This window comes from Centroberyx gerrardi, chromosome 14 (assembly GCF_048128805.1).
Source record: "Centroberyx gerrardi isolate f3 chromosome 14, fCenGer3.hap1.cur.20231027, whole genome shotgun sequence".
Lineage (NCBI taxonomy): Eukaryota > Metazoa > Chordata > Actinopteri > Beryciformes > Berycidae > Centroberyx > Centroberyx gerrardi.
This window is the reverse complement of record NC_136010.1, coordinates 14,802,059-14,825,479: the sequence shown is the minus strand read 5'-3', so window position 1 is coordinate 14,825,479 and position 23,421 is coordinate 14,802,059. Positions and strand designations below refer to the sequence as shown.

Below are 23,421 nucleotides of genomic sequence, written 5' to 3'. Positions count from 1 at the left end.
TGTGTTTTTCAGTGTTTTTCAGTGTGAGAGTTTGTTGTTGCCCTAACATGCCCATATACTCTGTATCCTCTGGAGTTTGTCAGTTGCAGCCGTCAAAAGGTGTTGAGTTTCCACTCCTACCTAAATCTCCTCTCCTCCTCCTCTGGCTCTCTGTCCTTCTCCTCCACTCCCTTCCTTGCTATTAGGAGGCGCTGCCTCCCCCCAGCCAATCACGTTGCACAAAGCATGTCTTACTCGATGAATACCGACTGCTCACAGACCGTTTGGAAACTTGTGGCGCATTTGCTATTCATGGAGTTGATCACACACAGATGCATCAGTCATGCATACTGTTGTGTTTCCATGGATATTCACTGTATGCCGAAATTAAATGTGACTTTCCAAACCCTCGTTCTGAACAGAGAGCTAAAGCAGTATCAGAAGAGAAAGAACAGAGAGGAGCATAGGCAGAGGGGAGGAGAAAAGAAAACATACAATGCACAGGCTTCCTCAACAGCTGCAGCCCAGTTTTGAAATCCCCATCATCTTGTGACTTCCTTCCTCTGCTGCATAGAACTGCAAACGCTGTGCACACAAATGCACACACACACACACACACACACACACACTGCACGTTGTGTGCACACACTTGTAGCACAGGCCAGGGTCTTTGTTTATCCAAAACGGTCACACAAGAGATCTGTGGGGGCAGGGTATATGTGTGGCTTGAGGTCTGTCAGAGAGGGAGAGATAAAGAGAGAGAGAGAGAGAGAGAGAGAGAGAGAGAGAGAGAGAGATCTTCACAATAAAAGTTACAGTGCTTTGCATTTGAATTAAATGTCCCCTACTTAACGGAAGTCATATTGTTTGAATTTGAAAGGCAGTTTACCCTAACACATGTATTGTAACAGTAAAGGTACTATGACAATACATGTAAGGTGAATGGACACACAGAAAACAGCGTCCGGCCCGTTGTCTTTATGCTCTCAGTTTTCAGTTTTTGGGAACAGAACAAAAACATGGCTAATCTGTATGTATGTGTGTGTGTATGTGTGTGGGAGAGAGAGAAAGAGAGAGAGGGAGAGGGGGGAGAGAGAGAGAGGGAGAGACAGAGAGAGAGAGAGAGTATTTGCACAGCCAGCGTTTCTCAGGGCCACTAGAGCAGAGCTGCTGGTCTGGGTGTGAACACGGAAGGTAAACATGACCGTGTCCCACAATCCTTTGCGCTAGTGCTCCCCTTATGGAATTTTGACACAGAAATGCCAGAGAGGTCACATCGGTTTGGCTGAATTCCCCACATGACCTCGCACATGCCTTTCAGTTGTGAGTGCTAGATGTCAAATCTTAAGAGCTTCACTGGGAGCACACACACACACACACACACACACACAGAGAGACAGAGAGAGAGAGAGAGAGAGTTATGTGTATGCCTGTGCAGACACACAGACACGCTCAAACACCAACCCACACACAACTACACATGCACACACAACTACACAAACAAAAAAACATGCATGTGCTTCATTCACAGCAAATGAGATGTCCGAATTTAACCTGTATGTGCAAAGTCCATGAAGAGCAGTAGTAAACGCCACTGTGCAGGCTTTTTCAGAGAGTTGGCTGTCTTCCAGATCTTTCACACCATACCCTGCTGCTCTGTGGCCAAAGCAGTTGTGGTGAAATTTTAACTGGTCCATCCAGTGCCTAGGTAACTGCCTCTCCGCTTAGACCTCAACAGACTGATAACACAGTTTACTCTGTCTTATCCTACCCGGTCAAAATAGGTCAGGTTACTGCACAGAGCAAGCTCTGTCAACACAAGCGCATACACCTGCACACGCACACGCACATCCATGCTCACACATTCAGTTGCACACACAAAATTAGCAGCGCTATGTAATTACTCACATATTGTACCTTGGTGTCTTGCATGCGTGCAGACAGACTCATAGCGGGACATACTGTACATATTCATGACTCATGAATCTCAGAAATATGACACCTTAAAAGGTGTGAGGCACATGACACAGTGAACAATCATTTACATCCCAGCAAATTGTTGCATGTGTATGTCAGTTATGATTATGACTATCACTTTTTTAAACAAGGTTCTAAAGTAAGCAGAATAACGATCCCTTCTATTTCAGTAACTGTCACTCTTGGAGTATGGGATAGAGTTGTACTGTAGTTCAGTGGCACTAATTGACACCGTACTCCACTCTCTCAGTCTGCTCTCTTCCTGTGTGTGTTCTCAGATTGCAGACACCTACTCCACCGTGTGTAAATCCCAGAAGAAGAAACCTCCCATGGAAAACAACGGAGCAAAGACCCTCCCTCGCTCCTTTGGCGGGGAGAACGGCAGAGGGAACGGGGGTTCCCGGGGCCGGGGTCGAGGGGTGCAGGGCCAGGCCCGTTCCCACGAGGAGCCCTGCTACGAGCCCGTGGGAGACCGGTCCTGGCCCACCTGCGTGGTGGCCGAGTCCGACCCCGCATACGCCACTATCGACACCCACCGGAAACGTGAGCAGGCGGGAACCAATAGCAGCACAGTTGGGGGCAACGCCACTCTGAAGAGGAAGAAGCAGCCTCAGCCTCCACCTCCACCTCCGCCTCCGCCTCAGCCTCCGCCTCAGCAGCAGCAGCAGCAGCAGGCAGCACCAGGGGCACCTCAGGGCTCAGGACCCACCGCTCCACCGGCGAGAGCCCTGCCTGGCGGGGACAACTTCTATGAGACCATCAGCGATGTGAAACAGGGGGCCAACAACTCCAGCACCACCACCATCTTCACCTTCAACGACGGGATGGAGATGTACGTCACTGGCCTGTAGCTGGCTGACAGGCGGAACGGGCTCCGAAGCCACTGGTACAGAGTCATGACAGGGACCTTTCTGTTCACTGGCCAACAGTTTGCTGTACATAGAAACAAGACCCGCTAGAGACAAACAACATGAGGACCCATTCTGTGTTGATATCAGGTTCAAACAGGGTCTTAATCCAGGTCCAGACTTCCCTTGATTGGTCTGTACCTCAGAACCAGCCTAAGCCTAGTCCAACCCAAATGGACCAAATATGTTCTGACAAAGAAGAAAACTGGCATATACATCTTCAACTTACCGTGTCACTGACCTTACTCACCTGTTTGTGTATCATTTTCCATGATATCTTTATTTTTATATGATCGTGGTACTCTTAAAAAGAGTATGTGTTGTAACACACAACCTGAAAATGAGAAGAACACACTTTAACGTGAAAAAAACAAACAAATGTTGTGCATGCATTGTGCAAAACACAAACACAGACATGACAATAGACACTGCAAGAAAACTGGCTGTATTAGGGATATGAGGCACACTGTTAGCTATTGTCACCCATATACACACACACACACAGACACACACACACACACATAGACACACACACACACGTGCATACGCCTGTTTGTGGGGGAGCTTATGTAATATAAGCAGATGGATGTCACAGAGATTTGCTGTGCTTAGCTCTCCCTAAGCAAACATCTGAAGCAGGTTCTCTGTGCTCAGTACTCTAGCACTGGCCTGTTGCCGGGCAGACAACGTTCTGCTGCTTCATTCTGAAATAGGCCTATGAGTTGTAGTTTTGCTTTAACATGGTAGGACCTAAATGAAAAGTTACTGCTAGGGTGCCAACTCGCCATCCCAGTGACCCATAATTATCAGCGGTTATCAATATGCAACCCTTATGATAACTGTACAAGGCGGCAATTTTGCTCAAAAACAGAACCATCACATGAGCTATAAGTTTAGATAACAATTCAGTCTCAAATTTGGTAAACATCTATAGCCAGAGGCATGATGACACACCCCAACACACCCCCACACACACAGACACACACATACTTGGCAGAGTTACGCAGGGCAAAGCGATCAGGTCAGGGGCATGGAGTGGGTTGTGGAGGAATTTCCCCAGAGTGATATGGGCGACAGATTTCACAATGTGAGACCTTTAGTCTATCTTTTACTGGAGATAAACGGGAGAATAGAAGCTCTATTTACAAAAACAAGGAAGTAAAAAGTATCCAAATGAACAGAGGATGCTTCATCCTGTGAAGTTAATGTATCATCTCTATTGGTCAGTGTAAACATTTGACTTTATGACCACGGTAGTGTTGCACTGGACAGCTGCAGGACTGGTTGGCTTAACTGTGCAGTAACGTGTAGTGAAGGGTGTTTGCTGAGCACGGTCCTGATTCGCTCCCTGGTCTCAAGTCAAAGCTGGAGCTCCTCCATAGCTCCCTGGGCTTAAGTCTGGTGGTTGAAATAGCAATAGAAGGCTTGGAATCCAAGGAAAATAAAATGCTGGGCATAAAAATCTCCAGCGAGCGTCCTTTGGAAGATTGCCCCTCGCCCTCTCCCCTCCCTCTTCTCCAGCCTCTGCTCTGAGTTCTGTTCCATTGTAAACAATTTCTTTCCCATGTAGCTTTGGGGAACATTAAAAAAGAAAGAACGGAGGAAGAAAACACAACATTAGAGGCTTAATAAAGGGGTGCAACAGTAAGAGGTGAAGAGGGACACAAACTGCTCACAGGCTGAGAGATGAAGGATGCATTAGAGTGATCTCACTGTCAGACAGAGAGAACCCATGCAAAGAAAAAACGGGATTAGAAAGATCAGTTCCATAAGGTTTATAAGTGGTACTGTGTCAAGTAAAAGTATGTAAAAACATATCTAAATGCACTCTGTATTTTCTTAATGCACTGTTTATTTTTTCTTACCTACTAACAATGCCATTGTTTGAATAGCTCATGCCACTGCCATGAAAACAGTACTTTATGTTGTCGGTGCAATTTTTCCTGCTTGATAAAAAACTGCATGCTTTGATATATGGAAATGAAAACAGAAATATTGTGGTACCTAATTGATCTCTTGTTGTTAATCTTTTCCGTTGTATTGTTTTGCCATAGGATGCAAAGCATCATTCAGTTTTCCAAAGCAACAACTTCGAGGGGGAGAGAGAGAGTGCAAGAGAGAGAGAGAGAGAGAGAGACAGAGAGAGAGAGAGAGAGAAGCCACTGGGGGTTTAGGGTAGAGTGTTGTTTATCCTCTGCTCAGGGGGAGAGCGAGGGAGTGAGAGAGAGGTGGGGGAGGGAGAAGAAGAGCAGCCAGTATAAAGCTGGATGAGGATCACTGCAAATGGACAAGGACCCAACGGACCCTCCTCCTCCCAGTATATGTTTGTGCACACACACACACACACACACACACATGCACACACACAGGCACACACACTGCAACCTTGAGCCATGCCGGTTGCCAGTTTGGGGGAGGAAGCACATATTGCTTCTACTTGGTCAGCCCCTCCATATCCTCCCTCCCCCAGTTCTGTTCATTCTCTAATAACCAACACAGACCTCTCTTTTCTCTGCCTCTCCTCCTCCCTCACTGTGCTGGGGAGGGGCCTTTGATGTCCAGTTCTGAGGGACTCAGGGAGTGATATGGGGGTGGAGGAGGACAGAGGCTGCGGGTCAGGCCAACCCCAATCTGATATCAACAATGCACCAACGGCTCAACTACTGTCTGATATGAGAAATGGCTAACAGCTGAGACGCTTAACAAGCTCGGGGTTGAAGCTTCCCGCAGACAATGCCAGCTGGAAATCGCTATCACACTTGATCCTTTTTCTTTGGCTGTCACTTTATGTGTCACATTTTCTTTCTCTGGCGAAAAAGCATTGATCTAATATATTTTGTTGGACACTGTAATACACTGACCAAGGCAGATGTTAATTGCACACATAAATACAGTATGATGATGTAAATGTGTAAAATACTCTGTTGCTGTTCTGATGTTGTTCCAATGTAACATACAGTATACAGTATATTTGGTGAAAAAAAGATGGTTATCACAGACACATTGTAATTTGTGGATGCAAAATGTTTCAGGCTTTCCATGCAGATGCAGATACTGTTTGTTAATTGTCTTCAGATATTAATTATGGGCCAATACTGCTGTGACAGCTGTAGCCAATGTTGTATGTTCTTTAAGCACAGGGTTTAGTTTCAAAATAATAAATATAATAAAATATAGTGTGACAGTGCAGATATGCAAAAGATTGTAATGTTTTATATTAACCTTCATAAAATATCAAAGTGAGTTTTTACTTTTCTAATAAAGTGGCACATTAAAATGTGTGTGTTTATCTTTCCCTTTTAGTTATATTGCCTTGGACAGGATATCAAGATAGGCTGCTGATGTAAATGTAAGTAAATTGGGGCAAAGTTAGGCCTTGTTTGCTTGCCAGATTGTTATAGCTCTATAGCAACATGCTATTGCTACAAAGTAACAATGTGTAGCCTTTGTAGCTTGCAATAAATGCAGCTTGCAATAAAACACATAAATTTAAAATTAAACAATAAACCAAGAGAGGCTGTGCTCCGCAGGGATTTTTAGAACAAGTAAACAGGTGTTACAGCTAGACAACGCTGAGGCGGTAATATACCACTGCAATACATTTTCAATAAGAATACACAGATGTTCAATACATCTTTTAATTGTTAGTAATTATGTGATAGTAATTAAATGTTATGCTTCCACCAAGCACTCTAATTCTTGAGCAACAGATATAATTGTGGTTGTAAAGAGACAAGCTCCGGTATGAGAAATGATTTCTGGTTTGGCCATTAATATTTAAAATAAGAGTGGATTTATCAGATATTTTATAATGTAATTAAGCCAAACACAGCTGAGGACGGGAACTATCCGTTTTTATAATAGGCTATCTGTTTTTTTTAGGTCCACCATAAGAGCATATGGTGAGGATATTAATTTACACTTATACTTTAAGTGTTCAACTTTTATGGGAGGAAAACAGTTGGAAGATGAATATTCACTTCATCGATAAACAGCCTCGTGTATTTAAGGCCAAGAAAATATGATCTGATAGATGTACATTTGCGAAAACATAACTGCGCAGTTTGCTGCTGAGGCCTGCAAGCTGTTTTTCTCTCCTCTCCCTGTCCTCGCCGGCCCTTCGTCGTCGACAGACACCGGCCGGTAAACTGACGGACACGCCCCCCCACATTACTTGGAGAAAAACATGTGATTGACGCGGTGAAACTATCCAATCCCCGGCCGCCTTGCCGTGGACCTCCAAGTACACCCAGCTGCAGCCTGCGGAACGGGGCGGGGCTACAGAGCGAACCTGTAATCCCGCCCATTGATGATTTCATTGGTTTAGCGAACCTGTAATCCCGCCCATTGATGATTTCATTGGTTTAGAGGTCGAAACAGGGTGGGACTACAGATCGCCTGTAATCTAAACTGAATCCACTATGGTTGGAAACGAGGGAAGTAGTGGTTTGTTTACGTAGGTAGTTATTCAATTTAGTTTCCTACCGTACATACATTCGCAAACACCCTGTTGCATGTAAGAAAAGTCAATAATGTGTGTGTGTAGAGAGAGAGAGAGAGAGAGAGAGAGAGAGAGAGAGAACATTACTTTTCACTCACTATTCAAATCGTCACAATGCACAACCGACAAGCATAGTTAACATCAATGCTATCATTACTGGCTCGCTAGCTGCTAATGTTAGCTACAGATCGAACCTGTAATCCCGCCCATTGATGATTTCATTGGTTTAGCGGTCGACTTCATTGTTTTAGCGGACGATTTCATTGGTTTAGCGGTCGACCTGTACCCCCGCCCCGATCTGTAGCCCCGCCCCGTTCTGCAGGCTGCAGCTGGGTGCTTCTCTAGACGCGTGCCAAAGTGGAATGTTTATGTATCGCGCGGACCAATAGGAGTGAATTGGAGGGGGCGTGGCATTCTTTTGGAGGAAAGAGGCAAAACAATCTTTTATCCTCTTGACCGGGCGGCTTTTTGGATATCCTGGGTGGTGGTGGTGGTGGTGGAAAACTTTACATGTAGTCTAGAATAGAAGTAAAGATACGGACAATACCTATCAACTCGCGACAATCCTGATAAATGTATCTAATTCCAGCAATTTGCACTAAAATCTATAGAAAGCTGGTTTTCTTTCTTTAGTCCCCACTTGTCCTGCCTGAATATGGATTCCAAACGTATTTTGGACAAGTCGTCGGTTGGGATAAGGGTAGGCGGTGCGAATTTTAACTACCGTGCAGACTGCTCCGTGGTCCGCGACACCCGGGTCCCCACGGTAGAAAGCGGTCCCATGCCGGCGTGCACAAACGGGCCCGCCGTGGGCTCTGTCCTTTACACATTTGTAATGGACGGCGGCTCCGTGGTGGAAGGTACATGCGAGAAAACCTTTCCAAAAGGGAATGGACTGTCTTCGGGAGGAGAAATATTGCACGACATGGGAAAAGTAAGTGCCGTTTGGCCGTGCTGAGTGTGTACGCACGACTCCGTCAACCGGTATACGCCTACTGCACAGCACAGATGATATCAAGCATGTAACCTGTCATTACATACTAGAATGAAAAGTTGCACAGAAATACCGTTTATACATGTTGTTATTACGTTTTCACATTTGACATATGCTACTGTGATGTCCAATCGAGACTATCTGTTGTGTTTAGTTAGTGTTGATTTTTAAATAGTTACTTTTTAAAAGTGTAAGTAGGCTAATTCACCAATTCCTGTCAACGCTCGTTTGCAAGTGATATGTCAAATACAAACTGTTTTAAATGGCGGCTCATAATATGTGCAAAGTTTATTAAAAAAAAAGGGGGGCAGGGACTCCAAACTAGTAGCCATTCCCCCTCCCCCACTGGAGGAGGAGGCATCTAAGCTCAGGGCTGAGGGGGAGGAAGAAAGTTAAAAAAAAAAAAAAAAAAGGACCTGCTTTTTTTCTCCTATGCTTTTTCAAGATGCATGATGGAACACTAAAAAATAATGTAGCCTTGCCTCTAAATTCACTTATGTGAGTTTGTTTAGTCAATCAAATTAGAAATTGAAAATATAGAAACTTGCAAAAAGACTGCACTAAACAAAACTCTTTTAAACTCCACACACTCTGCAAACGTAGACACACACAACATGTCTCCAACAAGACTTACTGCCTCTCAGTGGTTGCCTACATTTCTACCACTGGACATAATGTTTCTGACATCTGCATGCTGATAATGGCCTCGAATAATCGATTGACTTCGGTGTGTTATCCCTTCCTCTTCTAGACTGGCTGTGGTGGCCTGGGGGACCAGAGAGACACTGGTTCCACTGGGGTCCTGAAGAGGGCCAATCCCACTCACTGCCCGAGCATAAACGGGCAGGTGCCAGGCGGCCTCATGCACTTGGACATCAGGAATCCAGGGAAACAGGCAGAGCTGGTCAACGGTTTCAGGGCAGCGCAAGGACAGAATGTACCACCGGCAGAGAGGCAACCCCTCCCATCCTCCCACATCCCTGTCCCCAGAAACAGGTACAGAGAGGTTTACGACCCCGAAACGCTTTTCACTATGTTATGTCTTCATCTTAGGTTTTGTTCCCAGACTGCTGCTTTGTTGAGTGCAAGAAAAATATCATCCAGGCAATACAGTGATTGGACTTGATGCAGACTTTGCCTTGGCATCTGAACACGAGCTCTGAGCTTGATGTATAATCAGCCCCATTGGCTTTTGGAGCAGGTCATTGACTGTCAGACCTATTTCTGTGCTTATGGCCCATGTTTCTATCCAGTGTTATGTCTATGTGAGACAATGCAGGAGCCAATTTGGCACACAATTTATGGCGACGAAAATAATTTTTGACATAGGCAATTTTCGCCCTCAAATCTAAACCCGTGTTCCTGAACAAACTCTTGAATAGAAGTGGAATTCGCCCTCTGGCTACAACTGTACCGTGGTTTGGGCATGAATAGTGAGGGGGCGTACCGGTCAACTGACCACATGTTTGGTGTTCCATCCAGAATAGTTCTGAAATATGCCTAAGAGAGCCAAAGCTCTAGATTAGCATCAGGCTGGCCCAATCACTTGACGGAAGAGAGAGAGAGAGAGAGAGAGAGAGAATGAGACAGTCATGTTGGTGTTGTTTAGTGATAATGCAGTTAGCTAGCTGTACTAGACTAGCTTTTGGTGTGTTTGTATTGATTGGGCTTCTCAGTGTCCTGCTAGACTGTTTCTCAGCCTAATGCTTTCCCCTTTGACCTTATCTCCCTTGCCAGGCCAGGCCAGTGGATATATCAGTGTGACAGGCTCACTGTGTGTGGGGCAGGAAGACAAGCTTTGGAGTGTTTGTGTGTGTGTGTGTGTGTGTGTGTGTGTGTGTGTGTGTGTGTGTGTGTGTTGTTTGATGATTCATATGCAGTGCAGTTAGGAGAGGTTTCTGATGCCATTGTTTCATATCATTTTGAAACACACAAATGCACACATGCACATTCATGTACAGTGTACACATACAAAATGCATTGTGCAGGACTCACTTTGATAGTCATTGGGTCAGGCACACACACACACATGCACACATTTTAACAATTTATTTATGTCCACATAGAAGAAAACGGTACAAGGACACAAATATTGAAGGTGCAGTAGAGTACATTCACAAAACCATGGACCGGTGGCATAGGTCTTCACATTCGCATCCAGGGACAAGCCTAGTGCGCTGATAAGTTATTATGTAACAGGACGAGGTCTGGGAGAGGCTATAGGCGGTGCCTAAGCACTCTTTCCTTCATTTTATACACAGCTATTGGTAACTGTCTGTGTCAAGCCTCTGTCTGTGTATATGTGTCTATGTGTCTGTGTGTGTGTGGGACTGCAGTTACACATTAACAATTGCCCTGTAGACAGTACAGGAACAGGTCTGCAAGCTGAGCGCTCTTCATTAAATCTACTACCCCAAGCAGAATGACTTTGTTCCTTGCCACAGCCTAAGATTAGTTTAAAATATGTTATGATATTACAGTTGTGAAGATAGGTAACCTGACCATAGACCATCCACAAAACGGGACAGCTGCTGAGAGTGTGCTTGATAGTAGGTGTGGAGTGTGAAGGAGTATGAGGGTTTAAAAACTAGGGCTGAAAGATATTGACACTAATACTGCAAAACTGGAAAAATAAAGAAGCACCTACACTTCAAAAATGGAAAACATTAATGAAATATTACTTGAGCATTGAAAGGACAATGTTGGTGGACAGCAACAAAGAGAAACAATTTCACAAGATATGGAGCTCAATTTATGAAGCTCTATAGATAGTGGAGCCGCAAAATCACCCAGCATCCATAAAATTTAAGGAACCCTGTTTTCGTTTTTATTTTGTTTTGTTTTGTTGTGTGTTGTATGTGTGTGTGTGTGTGTGTGTGTGTTTGCGTGAGTGTATGTGTGTGTGTGTGTACGTGTGTGTTTGCGTGTGTGTGTGTGTATGTGTGATAAGTGTGTATATGTATGTGTGGGTGGGGATGCTATATTACCTGTGATGACAACCATAGGTGACTGTATGATATTTGTGGATGAGCAACTTAAACAGGGTCAAATCATGAAATGATGATGAAATGAAATTTTTTTTAATTTTTTTTTAATTTTTATTTTTTTATTTTGAAGAAATTATGATTATGTAACATGTTGAAGATTTAATGTATTGTATTCAGACCCTTACTCACCCAATAAAAAATAATAATAATAAAAAAAAAAGATATTACAGTTGTGAAGATAGGTAACCTGACCATAGACCATCCACAAAACGGGACAGCTGCTGAGAGTGTGCTTGATAGTAGGTGTGGAGTGTGAAGGAGTATGAGGGTTTAAAAACTAGGGCTGAAAGATATTGACAAAAAATGTAATATACAGAATATAGCAATTGTGATTTAAATTGTCCTACATTTTTTAGAACTCTAAATTTGTGACTTTGTTAAAAAAATAGATCTCAGTGTGCAGGATTTACTGAGTTTGAGTATGATGAAAGGTTTTCACTAATATTGTACTTGATTAATGGACCAAAGATTACTGAGAACTAAAATATCTTTTTACCATTTTGGACGCTTCTCTCTCTTAAGCAATTAATATTCATTAATATTGCAATTTTTTTTTTTTTTTTAATCGTTCAGCTCTATTAAACTGCACACGTACTCCTCTTTTCTCCCCTCTTTCTTCATGTGAAGTTCACGTGCGGCTGGTCATGTATGACGTGTGGGAGTGTCTTCGGGGAGCATGCAAGACATGCTTTTAAAGCGAGTGTGAAGTTGTGCATGCTTCTGTGTGTGTGTGTGTGTGTGTGTGTGTATGTGTGTGTGTGTATGTGCGTTTGCCCACTCCAGCCAACACAGCTGCCTGCCTCACCTCTCACCTCGGTCTTAAACAGATTTGAAACGTCTCTTCCACAACATGTTGACGGCTCCCTCAGCGCGCTGCTACCACAATAACAAACTCTGTGTCGCCACTACGCAGCCGGTAACGGAGGTTGCATAACGTTACATAACCATTTGGTCGTGTTAGCCAGGCCTCTTTGTTGCAACATTGACCTTTTAGATTAACTCCCTGTCTTTCGCTCTGCTCAAATTGGCTTTTGTTTGGCAGTTGGTGACGAGAGGTTAGGTTCTCTCACCAGGAAACCACTAGCTTTCTGTTACATTAGCAACACACTGAACTCCCCCTTAGCTGGTGCTACATGCTACATGATTAGCATTTACCTTAATATCATTCTAGTATTCTGTCCAAGAGGTGAATTGATGATGCTTACTTATTTTTCTTCAACTCGATTCAGTAAACCTCTCTGTCATCCACATTTCTATATGTGTATGTACTGTATGTGCATGTGGTATTCATCACAGATTTATAAGGGCAATTTGGAAATTGACTCTAGTTGCCATGTACACCCACTAACAGTACCATTGTTATAACAAATTAAAATGAAATGACTTTTAGTTATGTTATTGTACTGTACTGTCACACTCTACTGGACTGAAGTGTGAGACACTTCTCCTCCTCCCACCAAGCAACGGTCACACTGGTGAGGTTTTGCTTGACATCCCAGTGTGTGTGTGTGTTTGTGTGACTCACTGAGCATTTGCTTCACCCTGTGCCCTGCTTTGGATCCTGTCAACAAAATCATTTATTTTTTCAGTTTCTCCCTACCAGCTCAGATAATACCGCCATTGTGTTACAGGATTAAATATGTTTGAAGAGACCTTAGCTATAAAACTGCATGTCGCCTCTGTGTGTTTTACATTAACCACTAAACTGTACGTGTATTGCTTCACACATACGTCCCAGTGCAGTCACACCTTGTTTTGTCAGTTTGCAAAGGAGGCCAATGGGCCAGTTTATTTCATGGCTGTAAACTGGGTCACTATTTGTCCTGTAGACAAGCCTGGACAAGAATCTCGCAGGCAGGAAAAAGAGGAACCAATACACATGCATGCGCGCGCCCACACACACACACACACACACACACACACACACACACACACACACACACACAATATTCTTACTTATTCTTATCTTACTACATTCAAACCCACACCATATAGGTACATGAACCCACCCATCTATTCTCTGTGCTCCTCTGTGTCTTTCTCTTCCTCTGTCTGTCTCTGAGTAGGTCTCTCTCTCACACACACACTCCCTTGAGCTGAGCCCGTTCTACCTGTCAATACACATCAGCGTGGGATCCAGCGATCTGATAAAGCAACAAAGGCTGGTCTGAATGAACCAAAAAGAGGTCTGACGAAATGGCGCGGGGAGGGCGGTTTTTGTTTTGTTGTGGAAAGCTTCTGATTCTTATCTCGCCTCAGTCAGGTACACTGTCACCACAGTAGGTTAACATGAATAGAAAGCACTGAGTCGGCATAAACAAGACACCAGAGCGAGGGTGGGAGGGTGGATGGTAGTGGAAGGAATAAGACGGCTCCATTTTGACCATAATTACCGCTCTGCCTTTGGCTCAGTCCGCTAAGAGTGGCCAGGAAGGGTTAGGGTAGGCAGGCGGGCTGGAGCAGAGTCTACCACCCACCCCCACTCCATCACACCACCGCTTCACCCCCCTCCGACCACCCCGCCACCAATCCTCCTCTCCCAGAGGAGACATTACAGCCGGTTGGTGAAGGTCAGAGTCAGAGGAACAGCTACCCGCCCCCACTCCAGTCTGAGCTGTCTAACCCACATCCAGACGACTGACATGACCTCTCGAGCAGAGCGGCCGCATTCACCAGGTCCTTCTCAGGTGTTTGCTTTATTATCTGTCTGTATGAACCGTATTTGTCCACAACATGTCACTAGTGTATCAGTGTAATACATTAGTTTCAAAATACATACTGAATTCGGCGTATCCTTTCCCCCCCCCCTTACAGACCGCAAAGGGTTAACACTCTTGCACTGACACAGCTAGGGGTGAGAGGTCATGCTCGATGAATGGAGTCATGGGAGAGGGCAGGGTCAAAGCAGGACGCTAGCAGGCATCTGGCACATCCGCCAGGTCAGCCCCAGGATCTGGGTTATGTGCTGCATAGACAATTTATAACCACAGAAGATTGTAGCAGACAACTCATCATCTAACCCCGGACCGTTACTGTCTCCAACTAAGAGGGTATGGAGGAGTGAAGATCTGGTATCAAAGCAAAAAGTCTTTTTAATCTGCTGTTTTCAGACAGCAGCTTTATGGCTGGCTCTGAATCATTCATTCTTTAACACTAATGAGGGCCCGTGGATGAAGCTCCAACAAATGGGTGAAATGTGTGTGTGTGTGTGTGCATGCGTGTGATACCCTAATGAGACATTAATCATCTGCTGTTATGCAGCGAAGATGAGAGGCAAAATCAGTTTCATAAGTGAGGAGGAGAGTGGGAGGCATGAAGGAATGCTTTCTGCAAACAGTCTGCTCTGTTGCAAAAGTAATTTCGCAACATCGACAAAGCCAGAACTAACTCCGACATATAAAGCACTGATTATGAATTACACTTTAAATCTTCACATAACGTAATCGTTCATCGCCAGTGGGATATAGGCTCTATGCATTTGTCCGCTAGCATGACGCCTCAGAAACAGAGAAAGAGAAAAACTTAGACATGGAGAGAGGAAACTAATGCTGTGCAACTCCCCATTGCGGTGAAATGCTTTATCGCTTGCTCACCCACATTAATAGACACTTACATAAGGCCTCCCGATCAGCCTCAACAGAGTTTAGAGATGCCACAGTCAACTGTCTCTCTCTCTCCTCTCTCTTCATTTCTGTCTTTCTGTCCTCCCACCCCCCCCCCCCCTCCTCAGACCATCCAGCAGCTGCTCTTTGCCTTTTCTCCTCTATCCAACACTCTTGCTCTCTCCCACCTTTCTCGTCTTTCGTTATATCCCTCGCGCATTTTCGATCCAGAGACTTTGCTCGATCTTTCATGCGACTTTTATGACTCTCTCAGTATCCTTCCCTCTCTGTCTCTGAGATCTCGACATGCTTAGAAAAAGTGTACAAGTGGTTAAATGCAATAAAGTGAGAGTTTGCTTTATTAGTGTTGTTTGTAAAGCTGCGAGTACTAACATTTTTCTACTGTTAAAACACTGATAGCTCTGAGAATGTAATAGACAAACCAGCTGCCCTGTTAGACGGTTTTTGGCTGAGATTCTGCAACTTTCAGTGCTTTGTTAAACGCCCCTGAATCCCCTTTCCATGTCTTTTTTATCTGTTCCGTACATCCCATTTTCCTTTTCTCTTGGCCTTTTGCCCTCTGCCCCTCCGTCTGAAGGACAGCCAACTAAATCCTGCTAAAATCCAGAGGAGATGAAGCCCCCAGAACAATGCTAGGTCTCTCTCTGCCAGAGTGGAAAGATAACTCCATATTCCTATAGAGAATAATGTCAACTCTCTTCTCTCTCCCTCTCTGTGTTTGTCTGCCTTTCTCTTCTCTCTCTCTGTCTCTTCTTCTCTCTCTCAAACACACGCACACACACTTTGTACACGCTGACAAGTTTGAAAGGATTTTGTTTAGCAATTTTCAGCACTTTCCAGTGACTGCACACATTGATAAGGTATGAAAACCATAGCATACTCATCATTGGAATGTTCACAGTGTTGCTATTGGCGCTGGAACCACAGCAGCATAGTAAATGAGGCAGGCATCAGACGCGCGAGCCGAGGGTTGCTATTGATTACAAATATTTCTTCACGGCTTAGTGAGTTCAAAGCTTCATTTTTCCTTATTTGATAGGGTAACTATACAGATAAACTATACAAAATAAGTATAAAGCAAATCCTGGCTGTTTCATTCATTTTTACAGAGGCAAGTTTGGAATTGACATGATGCGGTACAAAAACTTTGTGAAAACACCATTCCTTTTTACACATGCACTGCTACAACGCTTCAGTGATTTTGTGAACAGTCTCCAAAACCAGATCTTACTGTAGGTGATTGAGGGTAAAATTAAGTCACAGCCCTTCAAAGTCTGTAGCCTATTTGATGCTTTAAGGAGCATAACTGTTTTTCCAAATGTTCCTGTAAGGCCTTAGTGTCACTGGTTTTGCCTTCTCCTGCTCTCGCTTACTGCACATATATATGCAAACATACAAACACACACAGTGCCAGTGCCAGTGCCTTGCGTAACTGCCTATCATAAGTCATCCCAGTCTACTGATGACAAGCAGTGAAATTCAGTCCAGACTGCCAACTGAGAGAAGTCTGAGAAACGCCTAACACTTTGTACTGTGCAGAGCTGAATGGCCTACATCTGTTTCAAGATCGATACTTTGCTTTTGCATTAGTCTTCTGTTGACTATGTTTATATGTTTTGGTTGGTAGCTTATATTTGTTTTCTGTCTTTATTAGGGAATGCCTCAAGTATTTTATTCCCATTGAACTAACCTGCTTTGTGTTTGAACTCTCCTCTCCTCTCCTCTCCTCTCCTCTCCTCTCCTCTCCTCTCCCCCCCACCCCCCACCCCCTCCTCTCCTCTCCTCCCCTCCCCTCCCCTCTCCTAACCCTCAGGCCACTGACCACAGCTGACTAATGCAACCGGTCACTTGTTGTGCTGGTTACAACTATAGTGGCTTGACTTTGCCCTTGCTGAATCAGCAACCCAGCCATGACACATCACCGCTACCACCACCTCACTATCGCGGTGTGTAGGACACTGAAAATACAGCGCTCTATACAATTACTGTCTTATTATTTTGTCTAGTTTTTACTGAGAGAGAATTTTCTGATTGGATATTAATGAAAACCCCATATGCCCAATGTCTCAGTGTAGTTAAAGGATCATTGACATCCCTATCTATTAGTTTGACAATGGAACAAAGCTGTAGTGCACTGTTGACATTTTAATTGATTTTGTGTTGACACAGTTAAGTAACGTGGGCATCGATTCTTCCTGATGCCCAGGCCTGTAGGGGTTTAGGTAAATTAAAGGATGAATAAAGGTCCAACGCAATGTAATGCATGGATGGAACAGCTGTAAAACAGACAGCAACTTCACTGAAACACACTTCAAATATTCAGTGTGAATAAGCCATTTTATAAACAGCATGCCCCACCCACCCAAACTACCAGAACCAGTGGACCCAGTTCCTCTCTATGCCGCTGGAAACCCCCCTGCTGTGTGTGTGTGTGTGTGTGTGTGTGCATGTGTGTTTGTGTGTGTGTGTGCATAAGTGTCTGTATACACGTGCACATCCATAACAATAGGGCTGTGTAGGCTGGGATAATGGCTTATTTAAATCCTGCTGCCCTCTAATTAATGGCGGCGGAGGACAAGTGGTATACTATCAATCATTATTCAATAATGTTATCAATCATCCAGTTCTACAAGTTAATACAATTTGCATGTGTCTTCTAATCCTGTTACTCTCTCTCTCTTTCTCTCTTTCTCTCTATCTCTCTCTCTTACGTAAACACGCATATTCTTTCTCTCTTTTTGTAGCCATTGTGAAGTCGTCAGGTTTCATTTAACACAGATATGCTAATACTCCTGTTCTCCTCTCACCTCCTGGCTATTGCGACATGAACCAAGGTATTTTTCATGCCCTGCTGAACCAGCCAGCAGTATTTACATGTGTATATATACAGTAGGCTATACAGTATATACTGTATACACTCAGACTAAGGTATAAAACTCCTCTTGACGGAGCGAAGTAACAGAGTGGGAGAGGAAGAGGTTGACAGCTACTTGCTTTATGTCCACATCGTTTGTGTTTCTTCAACCATTACCTTGGCATCCGTGGTCTCCTCCCTCTCTAGATATAAACCCATGTGTTTAGATAAAGATTGATTTAACACATACCTCCTCTCTTCCGCTTGGCTAACCTCACCTCCCCAGCTCATGACTGCTGTTTTTTTGTGTGCATGTGTCTGTGTGTGTATCCAGGGTATCCACAGGTCCTTAAAAAGTCCTTAAAATAAATTATCTAATTTTAAGGCCTTGAAAAATATTCAAAATGTCTTAAATACAGTTATTAGAGGGTTTCTTTGCACTGCAGGTCCATTCACAGATTAATACAGAACAGGGTTAGTAAAATATGTTCATTTCATTTCATTTCATTTTATTTATGTGACTGAGGACCATGATCACATGGTATGGAGCACAAACAGAACATACAATAATAACAAAACGATAGCACACGGCATGGCTAAAGTACAACAAATGTTACTTAAACAAAGGAAGGACATTCTTCAAAAAGGCACCTGATTTACAAATTACTTTTGGCTTATCTGATTGTAATAAAATTAATTTAAACATAGATGGGCGGTTTAAATAATACTTTGGCAAATACCTTTCTCTATAATTCATTATGCTTACATTCTTACATTCAAACAGAATATGATACTCGTCTCCCAAGCGGTTGTCATTACAAAGGTTGCAAATTGTTAGTTATGTTACCGTAACTCCAGATTCTATGAGTATAGGCGTAGCCCTCTAAGAGCTGTCGCTATTGGGTTTATCCCTCTCGCGCATGGGCAGTCTGAAGATTTTCTTTCCCGCCACTTTACGCTACAGTGGCTATACTCAGGTCCTCAACCATACAGCGTCGGGACCTGAGCTCTGCTCCCAAAAGCCAGTCATTTCTTCGGCCAATGTCAGTGGAGCAGGGGGCCTAAGTCTTAGAGGGCTATGCGAGTACGAGTTACGGTAACATAACTAACGTTCTATTTCGAAGCTGATGTAGTCAATGCCCACTGAGACACCAAGGACCTCAAGCAGATAACATACACCAGTTCACAACCCTATAATGTGAAGCGTAATAAGGCAGGAAAACACCGGCTGTGCCATGGTTGACCTCATGTCAAACTTGTGTGGAAAAAAGGCGAGTGATAGAACACTCGCTCCACACAACACTGCCGTTGCAGAATGTGAGACGTTGATTACGTATCGTAATGATCCCTCATGCAGCCCACTAATCTGTGATGATTAGATTGGGGGCGCACCGTTTGGCATGTGTGTAAAAACGGCAGATCTGACAACGCGTCATCTGTGGTCTAGCACGTTTAAGACTGAATGAGTCAGGGAGGACTCAGACACATCGCGCAGATAGAAATGGATGAAAGGGCACGGAGAAGCCCAAGATGCCGCTGCGCAGATGTCTGCCACCACCATCCCTCTGAGGAGGGCCGTAGATGATGACAAGGCTCTCGCGGAGTGCACCCGGACGCCCTGCGGTGGCTCGGCTCCCGCCGCACTGTAGGCTTGTGTGATGGCATCACACAGCCAGTGCGACAGACGCTGTTTTGACAGAGCCGAGCCTTGTGAATGCCCTCTGTAATGAACAAACAGCTGCTGTGTCTGTTGGATGTTTGCTGTGCGCAAAACATACTGAGACAAAGCGCGCACTGGGCAGAGTCGGTGAGACGCTTCCTCTGCCTCATTTCTGTGAGGAGGGGGGAAGAACCCCTCGAGGGAAATAATTCTCGACCGAAAGGAGTTTGTTAGGACTTCAGGTGTGAATGAGGGATTTGGCTGTAAAGTCGCTGCGCTCCCATCCTCTCTAATAGAAAGGCAGGACAGCGAGACCGACAGCGCGCATAAGTCACTCACTCTCTTAGCCGACGTTAGGGCTAGGAGGAGCGCTGTTTTCAGGGATAGCATCTTGAGAGAGATTTGGGCTATCGGCTCGAAAGGGGGACCCCCCAGAGCGCGCAACACCAGAGGTAAATCCCACTGCGGAGCTAGAGAGCGCACGACAGGTTTCTGTCATCTGACTCCCTTTAAAAAGCACTTCACCAAGGGATGCGCGAAAATCTCTCTCCATAGCCCTCGTGGCAGGATGATGTATATGTATGTGTATGAATGGTTGCAGCATACGCTTTGATTGTAGATGGAGCCAAATCGTTATCTACCAATGTCTGAAGGTAGGTTAACACGAGAGGCTCATGGTGGCGGAGTTCAAGTCCACACCCAAGTAAATTAACGACTGGGTGGGGAGCGGAGAGCTCTTTTGCCAGTTCATGGTGAAACCCAGTGTTTGCAGATGCTGTACAACTTCCACTGTGTGGAGTGCAGCTTTCTCCTGGGAGTGAGCCATAAGGATTAGGTCGTCTAGGTAGTACAAAACCCTGATCCCTTTCCTGCGTAATGGCTCCAGCGCCGTTTCCATACACTTGGAGAAGGCGCGTGGAGCCAGAGAGTAACCAAATGGTAACCGGTTGTACTGGTATTGGATTCCCTGGAAGGAGAGGCACAGAAACTTCCTGTGCTTGGGAATGACAGGGATGTGGAAATATGCATCTCTCAGGTCGATGGATGCGAACCAATCGCGGGGACGCACGCATTCCAACACATGTCTGATTGTCAACATGTGAAAAAGCCGCTTCATAATGTATTTGTTGAACAGGGACAGGTCCAAAATCGGCCTCATCCTGCCTGTTTTCTTTGGTGTGAGAAAATAGCAGGAATAAAACCCCTCGTTCTCCTCTCCTGGAGGGACGGGGGAGATAGCTTCCTTCCCCAGAAGCTCTGCTAGTTCTGCCTTCAGGGCTGTTATCTCTGATTGAGATGACATGGTCGTTTCCACCACACCGAGAAATGGGGGGGGAGGACTGGCGAACTGGAGCGTGTAGCCCTTTGAAATCAACCTTGACATCCATGTATTCATGGGTAACAGGTTTTTGCCATGCTGAGCGGTGCTCTGTAAGCAGGCGCGCGCACGTCTGTGGAGCATCCGATGCCATGGTATACAGCCAGCTCATCGCCCTCTCCGCCGCTGTGAACGTCACAGCCCATGGGAGGGCGGAATGAAAAGGGCTGTTGTTGGCCGCAGAGCTGGGAACGTATGACAGCGTCAGCGTTCCGCTTTGTGTGCTCGAAGACTGAGTCTGAAACAGGCCGTGCTGAGATACCACCACTAACTCGCCCCAATGGGAGGGAGGTGGTTGGTAATCCTTTACGGTCAGTGAAGCACATTTTAGTAGAGGATTTATTACTCGTTAAAATGTGAGGAAGTGACCGGGCAGCACTGCTGCACTGTGTTGTGTGTGCGGTGGCGAGCCTCTGTGCATTGACCAATGAATGGCCCGCCGGTATCTGAAGCCCCGCCCCCACACTCGTATAGCTGCCCGATGCCGCCGTGTGAGAAAACCTGTCCTCACACACGTCCGCTTGTCCCTGAGGAGGGGCAACGATGACGTCAGTAGAACGGTCCAATGAGCGAGGGAGCAGAGTATTTTGAAAATCGCCCTTGAGCTCGCTGCACTGCGTTTTGTGTGTGCAGCGGCGAGCTTCTGTTGAGTGTGAGGAGCGTGAGTCTGTGTGAGAGAAGCCGCAAACAGCTCAGAGGGAGCATTGGCGGACTGGCTGAAAGGAAAAAGCTCCTTAGGAAACAGTGGGTGGCCCTGAAAAGGGCCGTTGTGTTTCGGTTCAGCCATAGTGAGACTCACGATCCCCATGTCCCGTCATTGCCACTGACGCATTTGTTTGCGAGGAGGCTCGACGGCGGGGTTGGGCCAGGTGCACGCTGGCCGCCAGATCTTGCCTGGGCGGCGTGGAGCCTGCCGAGTCGAGGTCGCCGGCGGAGGATACCGCGATGGGGGAGGAGGTGGTGCCGCAGCGGGTGCTCGTGGGGGCGCAGCTGCAGCAGCGGGTGCAGGGCACCTCCTCTTGGGGCGAGCATCCCTGTGCATCGGATGAGGCGGAGGTGCAGCTCTGCCCCAAAAGGTGTGTTTCCTCACCCTCTCCACTTCCTTGGCCACTTCCTGTAGGTGGCTGTGGCGCTTTGGAGGAGTGGTCCAAACAGCCCATCAGGGGCTATGGGACCATCCAGCAGCATCCAGCCAGATGTTCCGCTGCACCATAGTCTGCCACGCCATGATCCTGGATGACGCCACCGTTGTCGCTGTGGCAAGAGTCAGGACAGCCGTCATCGCTTTGCCAATGTTCGTGGCCAACTCTGGGGAAAAAACCCTGGACTTGGTGGCCATGGCGGAGACAGCCGAGGACAACAGGACGATGTTGTTCTGCGCCGCCATGATCTGTGCTGCACACTGGTGCGAGTAATCAGATAGGCGGGCGTAGGCTTGGTCCCGCGGCGTCGGCGGCGAAGGTTTCCGCTTACTAAAAAAGGTAGCCTTGGGGAGGAGGATCGACGCCAAGCTCTGTTCAAGCAGAGTAACGGAGGGAAAACCTTTTTCTGTGTCCCCGTGGACCCTGGTGAACGGTACCCATCTGGCCACTGGAACTCGCAGTTTTTTCCGGGGACGGAAAATGCCGCCTCCCTGAAGGGCTGAAGCTCCGAAAACCTGGGCCAAAGCGGGGGGTGTTTGACCGGCGGCTCCTGGACGTACACATCCCCGCCTAAGAGGCCGTGAGCAGGTGCAGGTTGCTCTGCCGGCATCGCTATGCCCCTCAAATACACCGCCTGCTTAATGATGTCCGGCAAGTCCAAGAGAAGTCCTTTGGCGGCCGGCATGTGGCTGGCAGATTGGAGTGGAGAAGGAGAGGACCGCAGCAGCGGAGGTCCTTGCCGCGGTGGGGAAGGGGAAAGCTGCAATTGCGGGGCCCCGCCCTCAAGATCAGGCTCCAGGTCCCCCGACGGGTAGACGGGAGAATCGGGAGGAGAGCCCGAGATGGAGGGAGCCGAGCCGGCTGACTCGTGCCCACCATCGAGGATTTCCTCCGGAATATTTGGGAAGTCGTTGCCGCAGAGGATCTTGTCCAGCTCGTCGTCCGGAGAGACGGCGCCGTGGTCAGCCCAGCTACCGTCGCCGCTTCCCTCCACCTGGACCGCCGTGAAGGCGTCTGCCCGCCGCTGCAGTTCCGCCACAGGCAGTCGAGCACAGAATTGGCAGGAGGCCTGCGGAGTCAACGCTATCCTGGCGTGAATGGCGCCCAGGCAAGCCTCGCAGCAGGGGTGGAGGTCCGACGGCAGGATGTAGCCGGTCCGGCAGGCGGTACACAAGCGGACAGCTCCTCCGGCGCGGTGAGACGACTTCTTCATCTTCTTCTTCTTCTTCTTGACTGCTTGATCGCTGAAGAAATTTTGGGAGCAGAGCTCAGGTCCCGACGCTGTATATTCTATAGTTGAGGACCTGAGTGTAGCCACTGTAGCGTAAAGTGGCGGGAAAGAAAATCTTCAGACTGCG

The 23,421-nt window shown here is 46.2% G+C and overlaps 2 protein-coding genes across 3 annotated transcripts in view; both read left to right on the top strand.

Moving 5' to 3' along the window:
* LOC139911735 (uncharacterized) overlaps positions 1 to 6,135 on the top strand; it is a 35,715-nt gene extending 29,580 nt beyond the window's left edge. The window contains exon 9 of the mRNA XM_078288091.1: positions 2,235 to 6,135. Within this exon, the coding sequence (XP_078144217.1) occupies positions 2,235 to 2,807 (573 nt within the window). The 3' untranslated portion in view covers positions 2,808 to 6,135. The remainder of the gene's footprint in view (positions 1 to 2,234) is intronic.
* Positions 6,136 to 7,862: 1,727 nt separating this feature from the next.
* slc2a4rg (SLC2A4 regulator) overlaps positions 7,863 to 23,421 on the top strand; it is a 43,105-nt gene continuing 27,546 nt past the window's right edge. For both annotated transcript variants that reach the window (XM_071899341.2, XM_071899340.2), the window contains exons 1-2: positions 7,863 to 8,299; positions 9,111 to 9,355. In XM_071899341.2, the coding sequence (XP_071755442.1) occupies positions 8,021 to 8,299; positions 9,111 to 9,355 (524 nt within the window). In that variant the 5' untranslated portion in view covers positions 7,863 to 8,020. The remainder of the gene's footprint in view (positions 8,300 to 9,110; positions 9,356 to 23,421) is intronic.